At 49.4% G+C, this 27991-nt stretch overlaps 6 protein-coding genes across 6 annotated transcripts; 2 read left to right on the top strand and 4 right to left on the bottom strand.

The window, feature by feature from the left end:
• Nucleotides 1-89: 89 nt before the first annotated feature.
• GGS23DRAFT_356276 (uncharacterized protein) lies at nt 90-1731 on the bottom strand. Its single transcript, XM_051513190.1, has 3 exons — nt 1207-1731; nt 690-1139; nt 90-604 (listed from the first exon to the last, which is right to left on the bottom strand). Exons 1-3 carry the CDS (start codon nt 1338-1340, stop codon nt 478-480), a joined length of 711 nt encoding a protein of 236 aa, XP_051374527.1. The 5' UTR covers nt 1341-1731; the 3' UTR covers nt 90-477.
• A 3455-nt stretch (nt 1732-5186) lies between these two features.
• On the top strand, nt 5187-6929 carry GGS23DRAFT_554240 (uncharacterized protein). The gene is made up of 4 exons (XM_051515521.1): nt 5187-5206; nt 5300-5302; nt 5385-6696; nt 6752-6929. Exon 3 carries the CDS (start codon nt 5689-5691, stop codon nt 6442-6444), a length of 756 nt encoding a protein of 251 aa, XP_051374526.1. The 5' UTR covers nt 5187-5206; nt 5300-5302; nt 5385-5688; the 3' UTR covers nt 6445-6696; nt 6752-6929.
• On the bottom strand, nt 6882-9340 carry GGS23DRAFT_356157 (heterokaryon incompatibility protein-domain-containing protein). The gene is made up of 2 exons (XM_051513189.1): nt 7469-9340; nt 6882-7410 (listed from the first exon to the last, which is right to left on the bottom strand). Exons 1-2 carry the CDS (start codon nt 9214-9216, stop codon nt 7320-7322), a joined length of 1839 nt encoding a protein of 612 aa, XP_051374525.1. The 5' UTR covers nt 9217-9340; the 3' UTR covers nt 6882-7319.
• Nucleotides 9341-9902: 562 nt separating this feature from the next.
• Nucleotides 9903-11593, bottom strand: GGS23DRAFT_356155 (kinase-like protein). Its single transcript, XM_051513188.1, has 3 exons — nt 11186-11593; nt 10857-11125; nt 9903-10783 (listed from the first exon to the last, which is right to left on the bottom strand). Exons 1-3 carry the CDS (start codon nt 11485-11487, stop codon nt 10182-10184), a joined length of 1173 nt encoding a protein of 390 aa, XP_051374524.1. The 5' UTR covers nt 11488-11593; the 3' UTR covers nt 9903-10181.
• A 253-nt stretch (nt 11594-11846) lies between these two features.
• Nucleotides 11847-13659, top strand: GGS23DRAFT_356114 (CMGC protein kinase). The gene is made up of 5 exons (XM_051513187.1): nt 11847-12312; nt 12375-12694; nt 12783-13078; nt 13144-13309; nt 13363-13659. Exons 1-5 carry the CDS (start codon nt 11909-11911, stop codon nt 13548-13550), a joined length of 1374 nt encoding a protein of 457 aa, XP_051374523.1. The 5' UTR covers nt 11847-11908; the 3' UTR covers nt 13551-13659.
• Nucleotides 13660-16357: 2698 nt separating this feature from the next.
• GGS23DRAFT_603329 (uncharacterized protein) lies at nt 16358-20351 on the bottom strand (the record flags this gene model as incomplete). The annotated part of the gene is made up of 3 exons (XM_051519464.1): nt 16358-16391; nt 16854-18754; nt 20340-20351. 3 exons carry the CDS (start codon nt 20349-20351, stop codon nt 16358-16360), a joined length of 1947 nt encoding a protein of 648 aa, XP_051374522.1.
• Between the last annotated feature and the right edge of the window lie 7640 nt (nt 20352-27991).

The following is a 27991-nucleotide window of genomic DNA, read 5'->3' as shown; positions in this document are numbered from 1 at the left end:
GGTAATATTACCTACCTATTAATAGTTGGCGGCAACGCCTTGCTTGCGCTTTGGCAGTCCCGCGTTCCCTGCTTGGGATAATTCAGAGCGTGAGCAATTCAGTATACTACCTAATAATAGAGATACCTATGGTAACTCCGGCTCAGGACGAAAGGATCACGATTTCTCCAGCATCCGTATCCAAGAAAAGAAATGCAAATGTGTCTACATTTTTGCGTGATTGATTATGACTGTAATTGTGGTTATTGGGGCTCGCCGTGCTTACCCGACCACGCGTATCCTAAGTACTAATATTGCCGGCGAACCTCCGACGTTGCGGACACCATTTTATATTTCCTCTCAAAAACGACCAGCACAAGAAAATATTCGGACCCCGCGCCACGACGCGCATAATCCCACTCAAGTCGTGCAGCAGCAGCCTACGTATGACGAGGTGAGAGCAACCGAGAATCCAAACCACGCAGAACGCGTCCTCTCTCAATCATGTCGCGTCGAACCCGGTCCGTTCCTCGAGCGCGAGCGGTCACCGTCCCGCTTGCGGACCTTGGGTGGCCTCGACTCTCGCGGGTGCGTCTCTGACTGGACATGCCGCTTCAGCCTCGTGCTGTGACGCGATGAATCAGCTGGTTAGTTCTCGGCGCCGGCGAACAGGAGTTCCCCCCCTCGTTAAGACGGAGTTGCTTACATACATGTTACGCAAGTACTCAACCTGCTCCTCTGTAGGTGCGCCGTCAAGCCACTCCGGAGACCCGATAACGCCGGGAAGCCCACGCAGCCCGTCCGCCGATGCCATACCAGCCGACCCCGCGCCCTCGGTCGAGCGAGGTCCGTGGCCCAACGATGACACAGCTGAGATGGCGGACGCAATTGCGCTCCATCGTTCTCTACTGCATTTGTCTCGCAGTGAAGAGCTCGTATCAATGGATAGCAATTCGTATGTCACCATATTGCTCAAATATCTCTTCAAGGGGGACACCGTATTCATTAGTTGAGCCGAGGCTTGTTCTACAGCCGGGAGGGCGTTCTGGGTGAGTGTGAGCAAGATTCCGGGGGCCCCGATTTCTAATTCCTTTACCCGTTGATGTTGAGCGATTGGCCTAGAAGGAGGCACTGGAAATGAAGGTATAGTCGACAAGAAGCTGCGAGAAATATGGTTAGATGGCGAAGTCCTCTCGACATCTGTGGTAGATGTTGATGTGATCTTACAGCTCGTGTTCACTATTGGTTAGACTTATCGTAGTGTCAACAAGGGAGGACTCTCGAAGGAGATCGCTAATCTCCTCTAAGGTGGCACCCCAAGCGCCTATGCCTTGAAAGAAAATGCTCTCGGACTTGACCATGGTTGCAGAAAGAAATTGACTCTATGATAGGCAAATAGGAGAGAGAAAAGAGGATACTCTCCGAAACCCTCTTGTCGAGTTTCCAACCTCCGGCCAAATCGCGTTTTATAAGACGGCTTACCTTCCTCTACATGCTCGGGGTATCAACATACGGGTGACACACGAACCCTCTGGTGGCAGCTTTTTTTTCCCTCGGCATTTTGTGACAGGGCAGGTAGGGCGCTCAGCCGCGGCCGAGCCTCGGGGTAAGTAAAACAAGGCATCTGCGAGTCGACGTCCTCAAGCAAATGAGGAGAAGTCAGAACCGTCGCCCTCGGCCCCAGATCCAAAGCGTACGTGGCAGGCAGCCGGGCATCCGGGGGAGATGGCATAACTAGGTAGGGGAGGACAGGGGGGGGGGTAGAATAAGATAGGTAGTAGTCGATTCGATGTCCCCAATGAAACTCGACAAAAGGCGGTGATGTGATGGTGTATGCGGATGATAAGGCAAGCAAGTGGAGGAATACTACCGGAGCGACGAGCAGATCAGGAGAGGCGAACCTGTCCCGGAGGGCTGGAACCTTTTTTAGGCGCACGTAGGACTGGGGGTCCCCGGTACCGCGACCCGACGGTCTGGGTGTAGCCTGGCTACAAGCACCTAGCCATCTTACGACATGGAGGTGACTACGACATGACCTACATCGAGTTTTGTCGCGAGCATGCAACTAGCGGTGACACCTACGGACTAGCCTATAGGGGGCACCGATTCGGTATGTGATATTGCAGGCACAAGCCAGCGTGCCATCACAAATTATTCAGCGACGTCCCCCCCTGGGCCATTCCCCATGGCGCTGCAGGTTGGGTATGCATGTTGGGACGTCCAACAGCAGGGGGGAGGGGGAGGGTAGGGCTCGCCATGGCGGCGGCAGTGGGTGGGAGGCGACAGACATATCACACGTGTAACCCAGCGTCACGTCGATCGACCTGGCAGAAAAAGCCCTTCGTTCTCATGACTCAGCGGCAAGAGAGGGGGAGCGGCTGGAGGGACGACGTCGGGGCGACCGGATGGGAACGTCCTCTGATCAAAACGGTTACATCGATGCACCCCGAAGACAGGCGCTAGGCGGAGGGTCGAAATTTTACCAGCGCGATACGATGCCGGCAAGAATGCTACCTTGCGCGACGAGTAAATCAGACCCCATAATTTCCAGTTTTTTAAACACTCCTTCTGCCGTTTCAGAGACAGGGGGGGAGGGGGGTAGGGGCGGGTCGTCAAGTAAGCAGGGTGCCAAATGAGAGAAGAAGAAGACGAAAAAGAAGGCATCGGTATGATGGGTGGTGCGTGGAACGGCTCCAGCTCCCGGGACTGCTGTCCACGATGGCAGCCCTGACCTACGTGGTACCCGTTCATTACGCCGTGCCTCGGGCTTGCATACGACTTGGACTCTCCTTGGGGGCCGCATTGAGATCGCTACGTTAGGAACACAATATCGAGTATGCCTCGCTTGGCTCTCGAGTATTTCCGCGTCGTGTCCGGGCTGAACGTTCCCTGTTGATAATATGCGCAGATTCTTCATTCTTTCACCTAGGTATTATTGCCTGCCACTGGTTACGCCGAGCCGAGATCTCCGGTGCCTTGCATGACCAAGATCAACTTTCTCTCTCTCCAGGTGAAACAGAGGGAAAAAAAGAGAGAGGGCACCCCTGCGACCAAACGCCGGATAATTCGGGGTCTCGACATTTTCCTTGCAGCGGTCTTCTAGCTTCGTTTCGCCCGGGTGGGCATTGCTACCTACCGTAGAGTCTATCCGACTAGGCTCATGCACCGCAACCCCCCCCCCTCTCAGGGGCCCGTGTTTAATATCGCCGGTACGGCTCGCGGGGGTCGAGGCGCGTCTGGGACTTCTCATTACTGTTGAGCGGAAATTACCGGAGCCCAAGATCGCTCGCGGAAGGGTATCGAGTGACCGAAATAGACGACAATAGGGCCGGCGCCCAACCAATTCGCATACAACTCATTCCCCTCGTTCCCTCCCCTCGTCCCGAGGTACAACGCCGCCGGCACTTGGGAAGGTCCTTGGATGGTGCCGGGGTCAGGACAAGATGGGCAAAAGCTTGGCGTATCCAAAGTTTACGATCCCCGATTACGCTATCGGCGCGGGCGTACGAGCGCATGCAGGCGACGACGACGAGGGTGGCGCAGGCGAAGCATGGGTAGGAATCTTAAATATGGGCGAGAGAGCCAGAAGTTGGCGTGCGTGTGACAACTTCGTAGGAGTTGATCCGATTTCTTCGCAGTCACGCTCGCGCCTGGGAGAATCACCTATAGGTATCAAATCCTCTACCAAGGAAAACGATCCCTGTCTTTGTTCCTATGGTACGCAGAAGCTCGCGACCCTGCGTTCAAGCCTAGAGTCCAGAACGCAGTCCGGCGCAACCTCGACGCAGCGCTGCTGATCCCCCGTATCGACCTATCCGCGACAGGATATTCGAATTGTGTGGAATCATGCGTGTAAAATTTTTTTCTCCCTTTGGGTTAACCCCCCTAGCAACACACCGTTGCAAAGCAGGACGAGACGTACGTGTTACTCAATAACTGAAGTGCCAGTAAAGGCACGTAGTCGTACCGAATATGGATAACCGACACCCGAGGGCGATGCCAGCGGGCCAGTTATTAATAGAGTAGCCCTGACGGGTGAATAACATGCCCTGCTGACGAGGTGAGCGCGAGCGATCGCGGTCGGCTGGGAAGACGTGGCAGCGGTGTACTCATAATCTCAGTTGTGCGACAACATACCCATGTTGACAAGAGGCTAGGCACGTCTGCCCTAATAACAATGAAACTAACCTTCTCCAGCTCCGTTGAGAGACGAATAGGAACGCGACAATACACAAGCAGATGGGGATGGGCATGGGAATAGGAACTCGGATTAGGATCCGTATAGAAAGAGAGAGAAAGAGAGGGGGAGAAAAAAATTGTACAGTCGTAATATTCAACCACCCCTGTCAACACCCTATTTCGACCACCACGGGGCGGACGTGCGAAGCGAGGACTCTCTAGGCCTACGTAACAACTCGTCACAACTCAGCTCCCGTCGCGATCCAGAGGCAGTGCTAGTAGTATCCCCCTCTACCAACCCATGGTAACCCCCCCGCCCCCCCCCTTTCACCGCGTCTGTAGACGTGTTGTCAACCCCCCTCCTCCGCCCCCAACTCGCCCAGCTCACAGCAACTTGGGTCCGCATACGAAATACCTGGGTCATATCCCATCTGGCAAGGCAGAATATGACGAGGCGCGTGTTGGCGTTCGCTGAATTGCATTACTGAGGGGCAAGGGGCCTGGCCCGCGGGCGTCTCCCCGACGGCGGTGTCGTCAACGGAGGCAGGATCCGGACGTGAAGGCACTTCGTTAGAGCACGGGTATCCGTAACTCCGGTTTGTCTGGAGGAAGCACGGTGAGAATACTGTAGCAACGTTGGCGGCCCCGACAGAGTACCCTCGTTCTGCCTTACGTCGAGTGTATTCAGCGGGGTCTCAACGATACCTATCCGAGGGGCGGCAGGTGAGAGACATTTCAGTTCTCTAGAGTACTGAAATGCACACCCCTGTCTGCACTGCTCCTCCCCCGTTCGCCAGCAGCCAGCCCGGGGATCACACAGCGTCGGAGTGTCTCCTACCATCAAGCACAATGCTCATGTCCTGGTGAATGAACGGAAAGAATGGCATCGAGATCGAACCGTGAGGTAGCCGATCTCACTCTCCTCGTCTAACCTGAAACTTTGACAACCCCTCCTTCTGCACCAGCGGGATGGTCCAAGACCCATTCATTGTGGCTATTCAGGAAGTTCATCTCCGTGGCGGCCTCCGTCTAAGTCTTCCCGCAGCCAGAGGTGAGTCAAAGCCATCGTACCTTACAGCCCAGAGACCGATTGCCAACTCTAGGGTTCGATCACCATGCAAACGTTTTGAGAGATGACCCGTATTGTCGCTCAGTTCCTCGCAGAGAAAACCCCCAAACAATTCAAAGAACGCGGTGAGAAGGATGGCGATAACCTTCAAGACCAGAAGTCAGGAACCCCCCCCCCCCCCTCCTCCTCCCCCGCGCACGATCACGAAAAAAAGGAGAATGCCATCAGATCCCACGTGTCGGCCTCACAAACCCTTCAAGGCAATAAAACATGCAGTAGTGATTATCTCCGCTCGGGAACGGTCAGTCGCGGCCAATAGCGAGGCGAAACTAGTTGTTGTTGACAAGTCTCCACGGTGGGAACTCTAGTCCCCCTAACCCAAAAGCTGCCAACTCCCCATACAACCCATAAGCTAGAGTAAGAGCCCGCTCTCTTATCCACAACCTGGATCCACGAGAAGAATGTCGACATCGGAACGTCGCCCGGCCACGGCGGATTTCCGGCGCAGGCGCACTCTGTGGCGACTGGCCGGTAGCCAGCCACAGACACACCCGACAATAATAGCCCTAACAGCTAGGAACACAACAGGCGAGGTGTCCGCGCCGACGCAGCCAACTGATCCTGGCGCACCGGAGGAACTTAGGCCCCCCTCGTCATCGTTCGAACAAGAACAGCAACAGACTAAGAAAGACGTCACTCGGTCGACACCAGAGGCTCGAATCGCCCCGTACGAACAGCAACCGCCCCAACCCGAGGAGGTCCCGAGAGCTGACGGGTCCACCCTCCCCACGTTTCGGCTGGAGAATCCTTCTCTGAGTCCTCTCGCGGAGACCTTCAGCAGGCGAGACTTCCCTGGGGAGATGGTTGATGACATTGCCGCAGTGAGCAGGTCTCAGGACGAGACACCCGCAGGAGCGCCTTTAGCAATTGTTAGGTGTCCGCAGGCCGGCGTCAACCCGATACCCAAAGATGCCGAAGCGGCGGGGTCTGACACGATTGGGACGACAGACTCGAGGGCTCGGTCTGGCCGTATGTGGATTGGATGGCTTTCTCGAGGCAGGCGAAGATCGACCCCAGGAAACGGCCGTCTTCAACACGATCGGTTCCATGGGTGCCTCGGCCTGGTTCGATGCTCGACTTTGCGGTATTATTTGAGGCACCTCTTACGAAGCGAGGAACGCCAAGGAAACGTATGGCCACCCCCTTTCTTTTTTTAATAAAAAAAACCTCCCTCCTGGACAATAGAACAAGGCCCGAGACGAAGAGCCCAGAAAGCAGACGAAGCTGGCTTTAGAAATGGCCAAAGATGGCAGTACCTATCGCCGGCTATTCTGCCGGTACCTAATCACAAAAGAAGTTCGCGGCCCAGGGGAGGAGGCAGATCGTTGACGGGGTCGGAAAGGGGCGTAAACTACGTACCACGGTTTCCAAGGCCGGCGTAGGGGCCCTCCTGCGGCGGAAGATCTGGTGTGAGGCCCTCAACGGCTCGCGAACATGTCAGCTGCTAAACTCCAAACGCATTAGGGACTACGAGAAAACGCCAGACGGTGACTTCGAAAAAAAAGAGTTGCCGAAGAACTTCGAGCGGACCTACGGATAGAGGGCTGGTTTCCTGTCCTCGAGGAACAGGTTAATATTGTTGTTCAGGAAGGCCGAACGAACCCGTCTCTCTTCTTTGCGTCACTCGAGTATAATAGGGCGACGGTTTATTACGCAGGGCCGTTTTCGCCGTGTCTAAGGAAGTGAAGCGGAGTGGTTCGGCGCATACTTTATGTTAGAAACGTGTACGCTAGGATAAATCACGTCGCTCAGGTGCTGCACTTTTCCCCTGCTCTCTGAGCGAACCTCTTCGTCAACAAACGCCGTGCTAGCTGTCAAGCCCTTAGTCCCGCAACACTACCCAAAAATCACAAATCTCTAATGGGAGGCTGGTCCCCTACGGGGTCCGCCAGCGTCTTTCGGAACGAGGCTAATAGTCAGACCATTCGTCTCGTATTTACAGAAGACCGGTCCCCGCGGCCCGCGAAAGGCCTTTCGGAACGGGTCTTTACAAGAAGCCTTTCCTTCCTCAAAGCGTATTCCTCTTCCCTTCTCATCTAATTACGAATTCTTCGAGAGCGAATACTCCCGTCTTTACCCCTTCCATGAGGCAACCGTGCATAACCTCAAGATCAATTATGCAGCTTTCAACCGCCGCGTTAGCTGCCTTGAGAATACAATGGCCCAATGTTGAGGACTTACCTCAATCCCACAAAGCGCCACGAATCCTCTTGCCGGCGCAAGATACACGGCACACTAAGTCCCGGCAGCCCACAGATATGGTCATTTAGACGGATTGCCGCGTCGGTGACACCGCATAATCCCATCTTCGCTGCCTGGAAGCACTGCAGATTCAGAAGGGGTGGAGGGAACATGTTTTCGACGCCAATCTTTTCAGTGTCAACCCATGCTCGAGCCTGGCTACACTCGTGGCCCAAGAAAGAATCCCAGACTCTCTCAAGGTAAGACTCTTCTACTTCGTCAGGTGGGAGCCAACAAATGCGCTTGCCATACCTTACGGCAGGGTCCACCTTGAAGCTTTTCATGATATCCGTGATTCTGGGTTCGATTCTTTGGATCGTGTCCACTCGAAAGCCCGTAACGATGATGGTTTTCGTCTTCAAGTCAAACTTACAACAGCTTTGGGAGTCTCCAGTAAAAGCGAATGTCCATGAGACCTCTCGTGAAAGCTCAACCTTGTCTAGCCACCTCCGTGCGTAGCGCATATGGCAGAACATTGATAGGTGATTGACCGGGAGAGTAAAGTCAGGCGCCCAGGAAGGCAAGCTGAACCTTCTTATCTGGTCGATAGATCGATTGACCTCTACCAACCCAAGAAAGTCGAGATTTCCTTCCTCCTTGTATATCAGTTCCGCGGCGAGCATATAAAGGTCACACACCGTCATATCGCAATACCTCACTTCCAGCTGTGGGTTAATCCCAAATCCGCGAAGAAGCCCTAGGATTCCGTAGACTTTGTCTAGTGGATCGGTGGCTTCATACCTTCTCCCGACAAATAAAAGGGCAGACAAAGGGCGCTCCCGTGAGGGGGTCCCATTCAGATTGTAACCAGATCTTATGCTAGCCTTGAATATTTTTAAGCATTCGAGGAGACCAATACCTCGTAGGGCTGCGTAGAAATGTCGATACTCTCCCGTGACGGCGGTTGCTTCGGAAAGTTCGTCGGTAGAGCTATCCATCAATACTAGTGTCGCCTTGTTAAGTCGAGTCCAACTCGCGCACCAGTGGCCACAAACAAGAATCACGTCCCTCGCCAGGACAATCTCTTGTACAATCCACATTCGCGTCCACCAGGACCGTGAGAAGAAGTGGCCTAGTGCAACCCAGAAGCTTTTGAATTTCCTGTTGTGGGACAAATGGCGCATTGCGGACTTTGCATCGTCCGACCACCAGTCCAATAGATTGGATAGTCCGTAAAGCAGTCGAAGTGCTGGAACGGTGTATTCATCTTCTTCCCCCAGCCAGGCAATGACGGTTGAAGCCTTCGTGTAGATTTCATGCATGAGCGACACTTGTTGACTGCGTTCCTTCTCATTGCTCTGGTCAATACAGACAGCATCCATCCAAAGGTATGTCGGAAAAGTAAACTGCTCATGAACTGTCTGCTGGGCCCAGGTAGGATTTTTTTGACAGACGCAGCTGAGGTCGCAGCAGGACAGTTGGTTTTGCCGAAGTTGCCTGAGTGCTGCCGCTAGATTGGGCCGGATTAAAAGGAGCTTGCCATCGACACCATCTACCCACAGTATAGACTGCGGGGATTCGTCGCCCCACGCGTAGGACAGGGCTTTATATTCCACGTTGGCATCGTCCAGAGACACCCTGTCCAAGGAACCAATGAGGGGAGACCCTGGCGGCCCTGGCCTCAATCGGAGCAGGCGGATTGTCCGACCTGGAAGGGAATCGTAGGTGTACCGAAGATCGGACGCCATGATGGGCAGTGATGGTTTGGCTTGTATAGAGCTCAAATAAGGACTGCTCAAGTAAAACTCGAATTTCAGATCGGGATGTTGAACAAGGAGACCGGACCCTGCAGGCCCGGCCACGGCCTTTCGGAATGAGTCATGGGGGTCTTTTGTGGCCTGGGAATTTGGATTGTGGCCTACGAGGCCCGCTGATGCCTGGAGGAACGAGCCTATGCTGGGCGGCCCGATCAACGTGGCGCATGGTTGTGGCTATGTATGAGCTGCATCGAACATTCTGGCATGAGGCTGCAGCTAGGCGGCCTCGAAGAAGCGGTTGGGATGGACTGGGGAAGACGCGCGGGTGGGTGGGAATGGGCGGAAGTTGGCTGGTACAAGGGGAGCGTAGGTATAATTTATCCATCCTCTCCCGGTTAAGAATAGGATCGTGGCGATGGAGGCGAGGCGGTCGTAGAACTGGGCTACGGTCTCCTTCAAGGCATGATCCAGATAGGTACAGTGCCATTTCGTCCGGCGTCAAACGCCTGCCGGCGACCCGAGTCGCGGTGCCTCAGTATCCACTCGCGGAACAGCTTGCCGTCCGATTGATACGGCGGGGGAGGGTCGCGGCGGTAGGTATTCCTCCAGTTCGTCGGCGCTATTACTTATCCGATACCGTATGGTAGATCCCAAAACAGTTCCTAGAGATTCTGGAGGAACCAGAAAAAACTGTAGAGATAGGTAGAGTCGGGGTCTCAGATGCCTTCTAACTCGTAGTCTCGAATCCAGCCCGGCGGTCACGCAGCCTTGTGGCGCGCCAAAGTATGACCGGGCCCCGAGCAGCAAGAGAGGAGGATGACTTTAATGCTGTGTAGGCAGCTCTCACGGATCTTTTGATGGCCCGAGTTTACTAAGGGCGCGGAAGGAAGAACCTTTCGTTCCTCAAGGCACAAGCTAAGTACCAAGTGTCTTGCAAAAGAAGATGAGCGTCGATTCTAAACCCAATCGCAATTCCAAGTCTTCTTCCTCGAGTCGGCTTGGCGGAACCAAGGATGATCGAGAGCCTCCCGCGCAACGATCCTCCTCGCCGGATCCAAGTTTGTCATCTTCATAACCAAATCCCTGAGCTCCGCGTCCACGTAATGCCACAGCGCAAAAGGCTTTCTCGGTCTCTCGGCATCAAAGTCAATTGCGAGAGCGATGAGCCGGTCGAAAAACACATTCTCCTCTCCAACGTGCTGAAGCAGGCCCTTGAAGCCGTCCTCGTCTCCGAAATAAGATATATGTCTCCGGAGAATATGCCGCCAAGCGTCATCCCCACGCAGCTCTTCGTCGCTCACGCGAAAGATCATGTCGTCGAGCATCACGTAGACGACTACCACCCCGAACGAGAACAGGTCGGACGGCGTGTTCTGCCGAGCACGTGCCCAAGACTCCGGGCTTCGCCACAGCTGGCTTCCACAAAGGCAACCCTTAAGGTTCTTGTCGGGTGGGAGGAGTACTGCATCCTCCAAGTCTGAGATCTGAACACTTTTGATGGCAAGATCGTCGCCGGTCGTCTCTTCATAGTCAAGAAGGATATTATTGGGTTTGATGTCTGGTATGACGTCAGCTCCCTAATTAGGTATTCCTAGGGTGCTACGATGCCACGCAACCAAAGTAGGACTCACCTGTGTGGATGATCCCTCTATCATGAAGCTCGGCTAGTCCGGTGAGAGCGCTTCTGAGGATGCTTCTCTTCGTCTCCTTCGACAAGGGCCTCCGGCTAATCTGAAGGAGGTCGGCAGCCAGAAAGTGATAGACGAATAGTTCCGAGTCTGGGATGATGTCGATGACTGTCCGCAAGTTGGGACACGAAGCTAAAGATTTTTGCAGATCTTGCTGGTACTCGAATTCGCCCGGTATCATGTTTTTAACAACAAAGTTTTCTCCCTTGTCACTTGGCACGGATACTTAGCTTGGAGTCCGAGTCATCGCTTAGGGTTCCGGACGTATATACCTCGCCCGGTAGACACATAATAATGGATCTCGTCGCTCAGAAAGAACCTCCTGGATGCTGTATGTTCGCCCTGAACGGCCGCGAAGAGCTGTTCCTATTGAAAAAGGCTCGGGTTTTGTCTGCGACAGAGACGACATTGTCCGGTGATAAGGGTGGTAGCACTGTTTGATACAGAAGAATCGGGTGGCAGATGGAAATTTGAATTTGATCTGCGTACGGGGCAAAAGGGTCGAAGGAGATTTGTGAAGACTGGATGCTGTTCTTAGACACAAAAGCATAGCGGAGATCTCAGTCTTCGGCATGAACTTATTATTACAGTTGTTGAGGTTAGAATTTTTGAGGTTAGAGTTTTAGCCGACGCCCCCATGCACCTTTTAATTACCAGCGCTTATCCGCATGGTCCAGTACGGAGTCGCATATCTACTACATCTGGGAAACCCCCTATTTTAAGGTCGAACGCCTCATTTTATTATTTATATATACGCCTTTAATTAAAAAAAGTATATATATTTAATATTAGTTTACGATAAGTTTATATTAAAGTTATAATAGCCGTTATTCTAATAGTTTGAAATTATATAATGATATTAAATCTTCTTTATTTTAAGAAATATATAGCTTACAGCGAGGACTTAAATTTGTTTTTAATTAAGAAAAATATTATCGACCTTACTATTATCCCTGCAAGCCATTTCTGAGCACAACACAAGCATCACAAAACCAATGCACCAATTGTTCTCCTTCTGCGTCCCGCAACGTGGCATAAAATCGCCGCGACATCGTGCCCTCGTCCAAGGCGCAATGCTCCGTACGCGATCCCATCGAATAACCCTCTTTCAACCCCGCTCCCTATACTTCTCCGTCAGGGCCAGCAAAAATCAACGGCAGACCAGCTGGTTGGCGCGCTGGGGAATTCCGAGACCACCACTCGGACCTCGCGTCTTCCCAACCTCTGGCTTCGAAACAATAGACGTATTCGACGGCGTCGAAGAGGAAAACCTGTCGATTTACAAGCCCGAGATATTCTATCCCGTTCATATCGGGGAAGTTTTCCAGAACCGGTACCAGGTGGTTACCAAACTCGGATTTGGCTCGAGCTCCACCACTTGGCTTGGCCATGATATTCAGTATGTCTCTCCTGCCACAAACTCTTGTATAATACATTCTAAATGGGGTGCTTCCCCGGAAGGGACGGTAAATATGTTTCTCTCAAGGTCCACACCAACACCGTCCAGAGCAGTCATGAACTTGGGGTGTATGAACACCTGAAGAAGCACACACCCCTCCTGAGCCCGCTTCACATCCGCCCGCTCGAGGGATCCTTCGCGATCCAGGGACCACATGGCAGACATGACATTCTCGTGCAAGAGCCTCTCGCGGTATCTATGCCTGATTTCCAGCACAAGGTACCTGGGAAGGTTTTTCCGTCTTTCCTTGTGAAAGAAGCCCTGAAACAAGTTGTTCCCTGCCTAGACTTCCTTCACTCCGACGCTCATGTCATCCATACCGGCAAGTCGTCCCCTCATCATAATGGCTGCTTCGGGCCCCCAAGCCGAGCCATGAAGTGAGATTTATTGGGTTCTAATTTATGCTGAAGACTTCCATCCTGCAAATTTGCTCATCGGCTTGAGTGATCCGGATGAATGTCTCGCCCAGGTAGAGGAAGCCGAGCTCAAGAGCCCCGCACCACGTAAGGTGATGAAGGATAGGACAATCTACACGTCCTGCGCCGTGTACGGCAACATTGGCCCGTTATATCTTTGTGATTTCGGTCAGGCTCGGATTGGGGATGAGGGGTCGGGAAATGTCATGCCGATCCCGTTCAGGGCTCCAGAGATCATACTCGGTATGAAATGGAGTTATCCGATAGATATGTGGAGTGTGGCGCTTTCGGTAAGAGAACCCCTTTCCAGACCATCTTCTCGCTTCATATTCAGCCCATCATCTGAACCTGGCAGACTTGGTACTTGCTTCAACCGAAGATGCTCTTCGGGGTTTACGATACCGATAACCTGAGGTTGAACGACGCACACCACTTGGCGAACATGATTGCCTTGCTCGGTCCACCTCCGTTGGACTATCTCAAACGGAGCGAGAAATACTTGGAGTTCTGGAATGAGAATGGTAAGTCGACTGCGATCCAGCAACAGGTAAGGACTAACTGATTCTTCGTTTAGGTGACTGGAGAGGAATCGCTCCTATACCCCAGGAGAAGACCCTTGAGTCTCTCGAGAAGTCACTAAATGGCGATGAACGGGCGAGGTTCTTGGACTTCGTTAGGGCTTTGCTTCGTTGGGCCCCAGAGGAGAGGCTCACGGCCAAGCAAGCTTTGTCACATCCTTGGTTGACTGCTCCCTACAAATGATTCGTCTTCGTAAAGAGGCTCGTTGGGTGGATACTGTTGCCACAGATTGGTCGCAGTCTTGGAAAGGGGCTGGTGGTTGGTCCGAAATCTAATGAAGTGTCTCGTCCTGCTCAAAATTAGGAAATCTCCTTGTAGACATCACTCAACGGTCAAGTTACACCGAATACCCCATCTCCCAAGGCTGATGTCCATAACTCCAGATAGTCCACAGCGCCTTGTCATCCACCTCGGGCCATAAGGTCGCCAAACGTCTCTTGCTCTCTCACGATACACACAATAAAGAGGACTGGTTGGTTCGACAGTCCCTCAGATGGACCGGCCCCTTTCCGAGAGATGCTCAAGAAGTGGCCCGACTCAAGATAACAAAGACAATTGACGGGATGCAACGTTTCACTGTGTCTATGCTGTTTCCTAACAAAATTAGACTTGAACAGCATCTCCCTCCTCACTCTAGGTCATGCCTCTTCCCGTTTCCGTCAGTATAGTAATATGTCCCCGTCTGTGGATCCACGTAAACCGGGTATTTAATGTCACCTGAATGCCGATGGAGAGGAAAGCCATTTCTGAACCCGATCTTCGCGACCAAGCTCTATTTTGTAAGTGCCGTCCTCGTGGAGGTGCGCCGTGAGGAGTCTGATCTTTTTACTACGCTTTTACGGTATGTAGGCATATGACGGCTGATTCGAACAACTGCTCACAGGCGGAATTGAACCCTGGTGGTACAACCCCTTTCGGTGGCGCGGCGCCTTAATGCTAGTTCTGGTCTAGCTCTGGGGCTATCAACGCGCCGGGGTTAGAGTAGCTGTCGCTCGTCAATCGAGAACCGAGCCACTAAGCCAGCAAGCTCCTTGGAGTGCTAACCGGGCTCATACTATCACATAAAACGTAGACGCCCACATTATGCTCTTGCGGTATGTAGGCATACAAGGGCTGGTTCAATTGGTATGTGACACCAAGATTTTTCAATTCAAGCTTAGCAAGTCGCTCGAGAAGACATTCGGGGACTGGGGACATGTTGAGATTGGTAGTCAGCAAAGAGGAGATGAAGATATATCTTCCCGCCTATAAGCTCCTCATCGGCACGTAGGAGAGTGTTCAAGAGGTGGGTTACGGAGATGGTGCGCACACTTGCGAGATCTGGTCTTCTCCTTGCCGGGCGTTGGCGGCTACTGATATAGGTCTTAGTGCGAGTCGCTCTTTTCCTACAGTAGGGAAGACTAGACAGACATGTATCGACGGGAGCACACCTTCCTCCATCATGCCCCTTTCGTCCATTTACAGGCTCCCCCGAGGGTAAATACGGGCGGGCGCGGCAGAAGGCGTTGCTGTAACTGCGCGACACCTACCTGCTCCCAGAAACGTGAGAGGAAGAGAGTATGGGGACCAAGGGGTTGATTCCCCATTGTGATAAGACGTTGGCGTTGTTGTGGTGGTGGGAAGTTGTAGACCACGGGAACAGATACCTGCTTCCTTCAAAAGAATCCCCCTACCGAAAGTGCCTATTCCTTACTGCCATATCCTACCTCTAGTCCCCTACGACCGCCTACTGACACAGCAGAAGAGATTTCGACGGGGCCATGTTTCTGAGGGGGGAGCCCCCTTTTCCGTCTGCTGTATCTTTATCTGCTCTTCTCTCTCTCTCTTGACTTCGAACAATCTCACCGCACCTCACACCACTGCCATTGAAACACACCCGGGGGACAGGGCAGGCACCTGCCTAAGACGAGATCAACCCGTAGACTACTCCAGCAGCAACCCCCTACACCAAATTCATCCTTCCCACCATGCAACGACTACGCGTCGGCGTCTCTGTACAGGTACGTGTCGCATCGGCAGTTACCATGCCTGCTGAGACTCGCCTGGCCAAGCTGATCCTGATATTCGGCTGTAAGCCGGCGTCCGTGAATAGCCATCCCGACGACCGTCTGCCCCCCCCCCCCCCCCCCCCCCCCCTTAATAATACCACCACCTCTTCTAGCTGAGCAGAGCTTTCGCCCGACCACGACACGCGTTTCCATCTCCCCTCCCCTCCCTCCCCTCAGCCAACGCCAGCATCTTCGACCGAGTCCTCTTCCCTTTCTTCCTTTCAATTCCCGGTCCCCCTTTACCGTCTCGCCCGGCCGCGACGATCTACCTAACATCGCGCGAGAGGCCGATCACGCACCTAGACGGGACCGCAGGCGCGCCACGATGCTAGTACTTCCTGAACCGGTAAGTAGCCGGCGCGCAAGGCCCACCACCGCCGAGTTGTCGTGCCTACTTGCGCGCACGTACGTGCATACGCTACCGGCGGGCCGTCCCGTCGCTCGGTGCAGACATTACCTACACTTAGGTAGGCAGAGCGGATCCGTTGCGCACAGAGCCCGGCCGGGTAGTCGGCTGGGAGGTCCTCGCATCCTGTGGAGACGCGCGAAGAGGCTCGACGAACCCACCCTGGGGATACAGTACCAGGACACTGGGAGAAGAGAGCGAGCGCCGCCCTTGCAGGTGGTCGTAGGGATGGTGGTCCCTGAGAAACGATAAACAGATGCTGCCTAATAACCTAGGTATGAACACTCCAGGCCTCCCTACCCACTGCAGACCTGTTCACCAGCGATACGAGAGGAAACGAATATACGATGTCGTAGTAACATGCAGGTAATACGAGGTGGGTAGCTAATTAACTACCAGTAGGATATAAAACCCAAGCGCTCGCCTCACGAACCGACAATTTAATCACATCTCGGGTATCCGAGTTACGCGTTATAATACAAAAATCTCAGTATTGGTAATATCAGACAGCGTAAATCGTTTGTTGGAAATAGTTTCTATCCTCCTAGCCGACAAGGGAAATAAAGGCGTCTACGTTTTCGCGTGGCGGTTTCCGTATGGATCGGACGCTCGTTGAGCTGCTATCGTCAAGTCCCGCCTCGTCCCGTAACCCCAATTAAATCAAGTCGAACTCCCGCTTTCTCTCTGGTAATCCTGGCCAAAATTGATGCAAAGGGGGAGATGAGCTTGAAGGATGGGCCCGATGGCAGTAACTTAGAGAGGGAGGCGGATAGGACGATGGACGAGCTGCACTACGCTGGCGTGACGGAAGTCTGTACGGGGGCGGCCCGTGAAGGGGCAGGTTAGCTTATCCACCACGTAAAGCCCCACCTCCTCGATGGAAAAAAAGGTTGCTTCCTGCTCGCGGCGCAGTAGTCATCCTAGGGTATGTGAGCCGGCGCGGACCCTTCTTGGGGGAGCGAGCTCGCCCGGGGATCCGGACTCTGAATCCATAATCTCTTCCGGCCCCGACAATCGTCTTTTTCGTCCCACATTAATCCCGACATGTTGAAGTCCACACGCATGATCCTGCCCGCCTCCTCATTCCACACGAAATTGGGGCCGCGATAATCCTCGTCCGTCACGCCAGCATAGTACAGTTCGTCCATCGTCCTATCCGCCTCCCTCTCCAAGTCTATGCCGTCTGGCGCATCCTTCAGGCTTGTGCCCCCCCACGATAGGAGCATCATATGCTTAACCACACTGAGGTTGGGGAGCGGATAGGCGCGTTCGAGAGTTATGATCCCTAGATAGACGGGGATCACGGTCCCCTGGAGTCGCCGGCAGTGGTGGTAGATAGTGGCTTCATGTTCTAGAGTCCCTCTCTGGCGCGACGTAACGCCCTTAGCTACAAAGGTGTAGCCGTAACCGTCGAGGCTGAGCTTGAAAAGCGTTCCGACCGCCCCGAACATTCCGAATTTAAGCAGGGACTCGCACCTGTCGCTCAGATTCTTCGCCAGTTGTTGCTGGACGAGCGTGCACAGTTTTGCACTCGATATGCGGTGCCCGTCCCCAGATCCGATGCCGCGATGAAGACGCATGTTAGGGCAACCGGGGTCTAATTTACTCTGGTTGGCAAGACCGCGAAGGCAGGCCTGGGTGCAATATTTCAGGGTCGGGCGTCGGACCGGGTTTGGTAGCCAAGAAGAGACGGCGCGTTGCGTGGTCTGTCCGCTCTGCGGCAGGTTGGTTTCTTCGGATGCTATGCTGGCATCCGCGGAATCCGAATTAGGGTATTGGACTGTAAGACCGAGCCTACTTCTCAACTTAGATGGACGGCGGTTAAAGCCGCTATCATCGCCCTCGTCGTCGTCGTCGTCGTCCTTGTCTCTGCGCCTACGAGCTGGGCTATTGCTCCGAGAATCCGAACTAGCGTTTTTCCGGGGGGGAAGGGGCCACCTCGGCAAGTTTTTCGTTGCTCTAGAGATCCAGTCCGTATCAAAGGGTTCCTCACTCATTGCTAGGCAGATAACAGTGGCCATTTGAGCAGCTGTAGACTCACGAGCTTCTTCTTCGCCCCACGGTTGTTCCTGAGTCGCGGAAGGGACATTAGCCAGATGAAAGTAGAGGACATCTGGCTCGTCGTAACGGATATGAAAGAGGATGAGGAGCTCTCCCGAGGTAACGTAACCGTACCTGACGCCGACCCTAATCATATAATGGAATGTTTGGCAAAGGACTTTTGCAACCAGAATTTCATCAGGATCGCTTGCTTCGTCTGGAGTGACTTGGCCCGGGACATTTTCGTGTGATGGGTCGCTCCGCTGTTCTTTAACGGCCCGCCCGCTTTTGATATGTTGGACCACGTCGAGAAAGAGTGACTCTGAAAAGGAGCCGTCTAGAACCTGGCGAAACGTAGATCTACGTACTTTATGTGCCGCCTTGTACTCGCCGATTATGACCGCTTCTTCCGAACCGTCGGGGAATTGGTGCATTCCCCAACGGTCCGGGTTGGCATCGCGGGGATAGCTTGAAGACTCCTCCCTGGCCGGGGATTGGGATGACGGGCGGCTGTTGAGTCGCCCGTAAGCATTATAGGAAAAGCGAAATTCCATCCTCGTGGTGACTTGGCCGCCAGGGATGAGATACGCATTCGCAATTAGTGCGGCAGGGTTTTCGTTGAACGAGTAGATGAACCCGGCAACGTCCAGTTCACTCCTTAGTGGTGTGGCTGGGAGAGTTCTCTTGATGGCCCAGACCTCCAGGACGGAGGGGAAGCGTCGCTGGCCGGCTAGCGTTTGTGCCAGCGTGGCAAAGCGGTCGCGATGTATCTGCGGAAAGTCGGTCCATCGTCGTAGGATCCGGGGGTGGAGCTTGCCACCGACCTCGGTAACACCTCCGCCAGCGACGCGGAGACGGTTTGCCTCGACGACAAAGGCGGGCCGGACCTGTAACTGAATCTGGTAGAGGTAGTCAAATAACGTTGTGGGGGCCCGATACTCTCTCTCTCTGGCTTCTGCCCTGGCACTCTCTTCTTGCGCCCTGGCTAGCTCTTCTTCCGCCCTTAATCGAGCTTCTCTTTCACGTCTCAGAGCTTCCAGCAATTCGGGAATGCTCGCGTTGGTGTCCTCGGCCATGGCGATGGAACGAGCGGGGATTCTGGGAGAAGAGGTCGGGGGTGATCCGGATAGGTCTAGTTTGTTGCGGTGGTCATCGCCTCTCGCATGGCTTGTTCCAAGCAGCGTCTTGCGACACTGTAAAACAGCACAACATTGTAGATGGCAAGTTTAGCCGCTGGGCGCACCGCCGAGAGGAATCACCAAATACCTAGATTGTGCGCCATCACGTGACGAGGCCGCGGTCGTGGGCAGGTGGAGGCGGACCGGCTGCCTGGCGTCACTTCTGCTAGGCTTAATACGGAAGCCCATATCTACACTAGGGAAAAAACCATTTTTGGGATAGGTAAACCCCGGGGTAGGAAGGCTTAAGCCAATGGGGTCCGCAGGAGCAAAGTACCCATAACGGAGGTGGTGATAATACCTACACACGTGCCGACAGGATCAGAGCGTAACGCGTAAAGCAGATTCATCTCTTCCCTGGCGACCTGCGCGTTCGTGTTAGGGTGTAGGTATCCCGTTCTCATTAGGCGGGTAGGTAGGTAAATAAAATGTCGTTTCCGGAAACTAACTTGGCTACGTCGTCCGGGGTTATGCAACGGCCTTGCATGCCACGTGATCAGCCACGTGCACATACGATCCATGGATCCTCTCCCTATCCTCCCTCTTTCCCGCCTGAGAACCCTCCTAATCTCCGCTGTCCTGCTGTGGCAGCGGCGGCGAGAAATGTAGGCAGGCGGGTATGTATAGCGCCTTGGGAAGCCTAGGGGCGCAAGCTTCGACGCCAATACCTACCTAGTTGGCTTACCTAGGTACTTCAGAAGCGGCGAGCGCACAAGACTGACTCTCCGACTGTCTCGGAATAGACGGGGTTTTCTTGGTACCTATGTGTAAAACCTATGGCGGCACCGCCTAGCTGCCCAAGCGAGTCTACCTAAGCAACTGATCACTCAGCCTTAGCCGTCCCCCCAAGGCTCACCGCAGTTATTTACAGGGTAAGAATGTAGGTAGTTCTGGGTATGCCAAAAGGCGCCATTCGGCCGACGGTACCCAGGACTATGTGTTCGTGGCGGCATTGGCAGCAGGTATTAGTTAAAGTCACTTCTTCTTTAGCTTCTTTTCTCTCTTTTGTTGGGACCTAAAACTAGCCACCCCGCTCCGCGTGCATGAGATGTTTCTCCTACATACCATACAGGGAAGGGGGGGTCTATCGACACTATGTCTGCAATCGCTTTGCTTTTATAACTTAATACGACGTCCGTATAGATATTATAGTAGATGAAATGCTAGCCCGATATAATCACCGTCTACCGATATAGTTACTATTTATATATTGTAGTGGTGCGGTGGGACTAGGCCACGTAGCCTTTTGGATGAGTATTTGTATGGGTCTCGCACCCAGATTTTCATAGATCAGACTTACTCCTGTAGCCATCGGTAGGCATCACTACCTACAGCTATCCACTCCTTTTATAACAAGGGGATATGCTTAGAATAGGTTCAATTTAACTAATAATTCTATAGGGGGTCTTTTAGGTCCTTATCTTCTTTTAAGTTCTACGTTCCCTTCTTGTTTTAATATAACCCGGAAGTATCTCTATACCTTTATACCTTAGTACCTTAATGCCGTAGTTATCCGAAGCTTATTTAGGACTTTTCTTGGTAGGTCGCCGAAGTAACGGCTTTAATGCCCGATATTATCCTCCTAACCTTTATGGCTTAATTTATTAGCGTAGGGTTTCATTTCCGTATAATACTATCTCCTTTCTTCGGAGGAGCTCGTTCTTAAGCGTAATACCTAGGCCTAATAATTAATAGGTTTATTAGGGTTCTATAGGTAGAATAACTTAACGGCTTCCTTCGTTCCTTCGGTAGTAAAGTACTCTTACGGTTCTTAAGTTTAGTAGCGCTTAGCCGGTTAGCCTTATTACTTTATTAAGTACCTAATAACTTCTCCGGTCCTTACGGAATTTAGTACCTTATTTACCTCGTAATTTTCTACCTCGATCGGGGCTACCTTCCGTAGGACCTAGTTAAGGTTAAGTAACTCTTAATTACTAGCGCGGTAGGATTCGATAAGGGATACGTAAAAGGTACTGTAAATACGCTAGCCTTTCGGGAGTATTAGAGTTACGGCGGTAAGGGAAACGACCTTTTAGATCTTAAAGGAACCGAATATCTTCTTATTTATTTTCTTTATAAGGCGTTTGGTTTTAATGTTACGGGCATTTAATATAACGAGCTATCCGACTTTTAGAGGGAATTCCTCCTTTCGGTATTTATTTACTTATTCCTTTATCCGCTACCGTGCTTTTTCTAAATATTACTTAGCTTCGTTATATACCCGAGTTATCTAATAAGTATAGAGGTTACTTCCTAGATTCTTAGGGGTACCTAGAGGGGGGTTATATATTACGAGGTATTACTTATAGTTAGCGTAAAAGGATAATATACCGGTAGTTATTAAAGCGGTATTATTATAGGTAAATTCGGTAGTAGGTAGTAAGCTTTCCTAGTCGCTTATTTCGTAGTTTACGAAGGCGCGTAGGTATACTTTTAAGATTTAGTTAAGTCTTTCCGTTTATTTATCCGTTTAAGGGTAGAAAGCGGTATTTATTTTAGGTTTAACGCCGAGGAGTTTTAGGACGCCTTTTTATATATAGGAGATAAATCGCGAGTCTCGATCGGAAATAATATTTAGGGGGATTTTATATAGCCGCTAATAACTACGTATAAAGATAGGTATTAGGTCTTCGGCTTTTTTACCGTCCTTCTTTAGCGGAATAAAGTACGTTATTTTAGTAAAGGGATTTATAATAACCTAAATAAAATCGTAGCCGTTAAATATTAGTAAGTCCGTAATAAAGTTTATCGCGATCGTTTACTATGGTCGATAATATAGTTCTATAAGCTATAGTAATCCGAACGGGATATATCGGGATACCTTATTTTATTAGTACTCGCGGTATCCTTTAACGAATTCCTTAATTATTACTTCTAGGTTAAGTTACTAAAAGTTACGAGTAATAAGTTCTATGGTTTTATTTATACCTATATATCCCGCTACTTTAGTATCGTATTCCGATTTAATTACTTCTTATTATAGGTCCTTAGGTATCTAGAGACGGTTTCGCCGATAGAGAAGGCCTTCTTAGAGCTTTATTTCCTTACCGAGTAGTTTAACTAGCTAAGCCTGGTATTCCGGGTCTTATATAGCTATCGTTTTAACCTATTTAACGAACTCTAGGGTTTAAGCGGGTATTAGGATATTACTTAGTCGTACGCTAAAGAGTATTACCGTAGGTAAGCCTAAATTTTTTAAAAAATGCTTTTCCTATAGAACCGTCGCTATCGGTTAGTCCTTAGCTCCTCCTTTTTTAAGGCGATATTAGGGTAATTTAAATAGAATATCGGCCTTTTTATTTTACTTCCTTAGGCGATAATATATTATAAAGTAATACGAGGAGAGCTATTAAGCTTAGCGGGCTTAGCGTCGATTTAGTACTTTTGCCGTAGTAAAGTACGTTAGGTTTTAATAGTCGGAATATACTTCTATTTAATGCTAAATACCTTCGAAATAATATCGCTACTTCTCGAAAGCGTCGACGATTATTAATAGTTCCTTGTTATATATTTTATAATTTATTTCCGCTAGGGTAAGTCGTCGTAAGAAAAAGGCTACTAGTTTTAATCTCCCTTTATTATTCTTTTATAAGAGAACCGCGGAAATAACGAAATCTAAGGCGTCGGCTTCGACGATTAGAACTCGGTTAGGGTCGAAATATATAAGTACCGGGGCCTTCGTAAAGGTTTCTTTTAATTCTTAGAAGGCTTTCTTTATCTCGATTTCCTATTTCCATAGCTTGCGGTCTTTTTTATTAGCGCTAGTAATTAGCTTAGCTATACCTAAGAAATTACGTATAAATTTACGGTAAAAGTTAGCGAACCTAATAAAGCTTTATAAGTCTTTAAGTATAGCTAGGGTACGTTAGTTAAGGATAGCTTTTACTTTATCTTTAGATATAGTAATACCCCTAGGACTTATATTATATCCTAAGAATTTAACTTCTTACGTTCGCTAGGTATATTTCTTTAGGGCTACCGCTAAATGGTTTTCTATAAGCCGTTTTAAGACTTCCTTAATTAGGTTATTATATTCCTCTAGCGTATTAATATAAATTAGGATATTATCTAGGTAAGCGATAACCCCGGCGTTTAAGAGGTCGCGGAAGATATGATTTATTATTACTTAAAAGGTAACGGAGGCGTTAATTAATCCTATGGGTATAACTATATATTCGTATAGCCCGTAGCGCGTTTTAAAGGCGGTTTTCCATTTATCGTCCTTCTTAATCCGTATTATATAGAACCTAGATTTTAGATTAATCTTAGTAAACTACCGCGCCGTTTAAAATAGGTTTTATAGTTCGTTAATTAACGGAATCGGATATCGGACGGGTATTATAATTTTATTTAGCCCCCGGTAGTCCGCTACCGGTCTTAGGGCGCCCGGGTCCTTCTTATTTATAAACATTATAGATACGCTATAGGGGGCCTTGGATTTTCGGATTCTTCTTATGGCTATTATTTCGTCGAGTTAGGGTTTTAGGGCATCTAGCTATCGTTCGTTTATAGTATATAAAGGTCCCTATGGGGGGGTAGTTCCCGGTCGGAGCTTAATAACGTAGTCCTATAGTTACCGATTAGGGAACCGTTATCCGGCTTCCTTAGTTATAATAGAAACGAAGTTACGAAATTATTCCGGTACTTATACTAGAGCCTTTACTTCTCGTACTATTCCTACGCGAGTTAGCCGTAGGTAGTAACTCTAGCATCGTAACGAATTAAAGTATAACCGTCCGTTTATAAATAGTCCCTAAGGAAGATATTCCTTTATTTATTATTAGGGTAGGATAATATCGACCTCTTTATTTAATTTATTAACTTCCTAAGCGATACGGTAGATATATTCGTAGCTACGGAGCTTTATTTTATTAGTATATTAGAGTCCTTTTAACGAGATTTCCGAGCCGTCGAATCTTATTAGGGTTCTAGCCCTGGAGCGTTAGTTAACGGGAAGGCGTAATTATTTAACTTTAGCGGCGTTAATTAAGGATACCTTACTACCGGTATCTAGGAGGACTCGTAGGAGGTATTCTTTTTCTTAATAATTTATTTATATCGTATAAATAGGCCGTTTACCTAACCTTAATTCGTTAGGGTTACGCTAAGGGATTCGTAGTTTCTTCGCTATTAATACCGCTCCCGTTACTTCTAGCGTTTTAGGCCGTTTAATAGCCGTAATCTTCGCGTAGTCTTTATCGCCCCTTTCTCCCGTCTACGCTTACGGGAGGGCTTTTAAAAATCCCGTTCTTTATCGGAGTCGGATAATTCTATAATACGGGAAAGAGTTTCCTCCTGTCGTATAATAGTATCGATCCTAGCCCTTTTATTAGGTAGTAGCTCGGATTCTTCCCTTCCTCTTTTTCCCGATAAGACTTTCTTAGGTAGCGCCGGTAAGTCCCGTCCTTCTAAGTCCTTTTTTATAAAACAAGCTAGGGTTTAGTAATTATTCCTTCCGTATTTCTAGTAAGCCTTCTTATTCTTCTTTTGCTAATCGATAGCGGCTTAGTTAATCCTAGCTAAAGTTTCCTTATTACCTACCTATCGTAAGTCCTTAGCCGGTACGGGTTTCTTATTATTCTTTCCCTTACGTTCGTTTACCGGTTAGCTTAAGCGGAAGCGAGTCTCTTTTACGGGTTACCGCTATTACTAGTCCGCTTTCGTATACTCTTTTTACGAAGCGGACCTTCCTTTTCCCGAAATCCCTAGGTTAATTATTATGTTTTCGTAAATTTAGCCGGCTTTTTTAATTATTCTAAGGAAGGCTTTATTGCTTTCGGGGATACTACTTAGTTATAAATAAACTAGCTTAGTTATTTCGTTAAATAAGGTACGGGCGATATAATTCTAGAAGGTAATTCTAGATTATTAAACGATATTATTAAGGTTTATAAGCTCGATAAGGTACTAGGAGATATTTCTTTAATACTTTAGTTCTTATATTTTCTTAGAGTTACGATATCGTTCGGCGGGGTCTTTAAACCGTTTTTAAAGTACTTAGGAATATCCCGCTTACGTATCGATAATTATTAACCTTTTTACTTAGGCTAGCCGTTATTAATACTAGAACTAGGCTTTTTCGGTAAGTATCGATCCTATCTAATTAATCTTCTAGACGTTCCGGGTAAAGCTTTCTTTATAAGTTTCGAGGTAGGATTTAACCTTAATTTATTATAATCGGAACTTAACTAAGTCCTTACCGTTATAAGCCGTAGGTTTAACGAGGTATATTAGATTAGTCGTTACCGTAATACTTCGTCGATTATTTATAGCTTTAATTTAAGCTCTAATTATACGTTCTTCGGCCGGGTCGAGAGGCTCCTACGGCTCTTTAGGGGCGCCGGGCGGGCGTCGCGGCTTCTACGGGTTCCCGGATTCTAAGTCGTCCGAATCGTCGGAATCCCTTAGGTTTCTTAAGGTATTCCGCGGGATCCGAAGCGGTTGCGGTAGTCCTTACCCGGTTCTTCCTAATATAAAGGCGCCTATCGCGGCGTTTTAAAAACGGATTCTTACGCGCGCGGCGGTACGTTTAGCCGCGGCGTCTTAGAGTACGTCGTCGGAGATAATTTCCCTTATTCTAGCCTCGTTATTAGTATATTTTCCGGTAACCGTTATCGTAATACGGGTACCCGGCGCGGGAGTAGGCGTTCTTATCCTTTAGTTAGCTCCCGTAATAATAAACTTAATATCCGTTAGCTTATTACTTAGTCGTCGTTATTAATATTTCTTAATTAGATTAGCCGCGTAAGCCTTAAGGTCGTCCTTAATTAACTAGGTTTTTTCCTTTATAGCCCCGGGGGTAAGGTATTTTTTACTAAGGATCTCGTTAATTTATCTATCCTTTTACGTAGCTTAGGAGCTAACGTCCGTTATTAATTTATTATATTCTTCGCGTAGCTAGGTTAAGGCTCGTTAGTTTTATAGTACGGCGTTTCGAAGTTAGTTTATTACGGTTATTTATACTTTATCCTACCGGGTAAACTTAGCTACGGTTTCCTATACGTTTTAGGCGAAGTAGGTACTTTACTTTACGACCTATTTCTAGAACTCGTAGATCTATATCTTCGTAATTCGGATACCGATAACTTATATTACCGTAGCGGTTTAGTAAAACTATCGTAATTATTCGTATTATTTCTTTAGGATCGTATTTTATTAGTATTTTACGTCGACTTAGTTAATTAATATTACTAGGCTTTAATATACCTATTTTATTTACTTATGTAAATCTACGATTTACTACGGAGGATTACGTATAACTACTCCTAAGTTCGCGATTTCCGGAGTATCCGCTATAACTACCTTATATTCCTAGGGTTAGTATACGATAAGGGATTTATTAGTTAGTTCGGGAATTAGCTCCGGCTAAGGCGTTAGAGTAATTCGTTCGGCGTTCTTTACCTTTAATTCCGTTATTATAGCTTTTAGTTCGTTAATCGTAGCTATTATCTAGGCTACCTCCGCTATAAAGATCGGCGCTATTTCCGAAGTAGCTAGTCGCGGAAGTAAGAAAGTCTACGCTTCTAGTTCTTTAATAAAGGGTCGAGGTTAATCCGGTAGTAATGGTACCGAGGCGGCGGCTTTAACGTATAACGCCGGCTTAGGCTTTTCTTATTATTAACTTATAGTAAAGTTATAAAGGTAAGAATAATATAGAATTATTTATAACAAAGGGATATGCTTAAAATAGGTTTAATTTAACTAATAATTCTATAGGGGGTCTCTTAGGTCCTTATCTTCTTTTAAGTTTTACGTTCCTTTTTTATCCTAATATAACCCGGAAGTACCTCTGTACCTTTATACCTTGGTACCTTAATACCGTAGCTATCCGAAGCTTATCTAGGACTTTCCTTGGTAGGTCGCCGAGGTAACGGCCTTAATGCCCGATATTATCCTCCTAACCTTTATAACCTAATTTATTAGCGCAGGGTTCCATCTCCGTGTAATACCTTTCTTGAAATGCCTTTCTCGCCAGTCCATTCTAGTCTTTCCTAACTACCGTTTTCAGCTGGCCGATCAACCAATTACAGCTGTTTACAGCTGTGATCTAGTTCGATCGGCACTGGGCCAGCTGTTGGCAGTTGGGTAGCCCTTGTTCGTGCCTCCATCACAGCGTGCCCATGCTGCTCCTGTTCAATATAATGTCACTAAAAGAGTATATTCCATAAGATTACCCGGTTACCCCGTAGCGTATTAGGTACGTATCTTAATACCTTTATATCTTCTTACGTATTAAAAGGGAATAAAGTTAATACGTTATTAAAGGGGCGGATGGGAAATAGTATAACTAATTAAGAGAAGGAAGACGAAGACAAAGTTACGAAGATAGGGGCGCGTATGGCGATATGGCGACGGGGATGGCGAGAAAAGAGTGTACATCAACCTACACTACACGACGGTGACTGTGAAGGACGCAGGTTGATGGGTGGATGGTTGTGCAAGACCCATATAAATACACATCCGAAACCCCGCGAGGACTGGTCCTACCGCACCACTACACTAGAAATCCCTAGGCTGCTAGGAGTCCGTATTACTCCTAGGACTCTACGCCAACCACCGTGACCCTAGGCCTGGACAACACACGGGTTTGGGAAGACATATATTAGGATTTATCGGCCGGCAGGTATTAGGATTCCACGGGCTCGAGATCGGAAAGGAGGTAGAACAAATACTGCGTGTACGGGAAAATGAGTTAAGTTCGTGGTATGGAGAGATTTTATTTGATATGCTTACGTTGGGGGAAAAGGTAAAGATAGCAACAGGCTTAGGGGTAGGTCAGGTAGGTCAGGTAGGTAGGTCAGTTCTAGGAAGGCTTAAAGTAAGTACCTAATAGGATATTCGGACATGGTATCCGGATAGAGATGAATGTGTACGTGGTTATGATAACGATATTAAAAATATAATAAGAATGAATAATCAAATCAGCACCATAACCCTTGCCTAATTCTATCG

This window comes from Durotheca rogersii (assembly GCF_024521655.1).
Source record: "Durotheca rogersii strain YMJ 92031201 chromosome Unknown GGS23scaffold_4, whole genome shotgun sequence".
In the NCBI taxonomy this organism is placed as follows: domain Eukaryota; kingdom Fungi; phylum Ascomycota; class Sordariomycetes; order Xylariales; family Xylariaceae; genus Durotheca; species Durotheca rogersii.
This window is presented reverse-complemented; position numbering and strand designations above follow the sequence as displayed.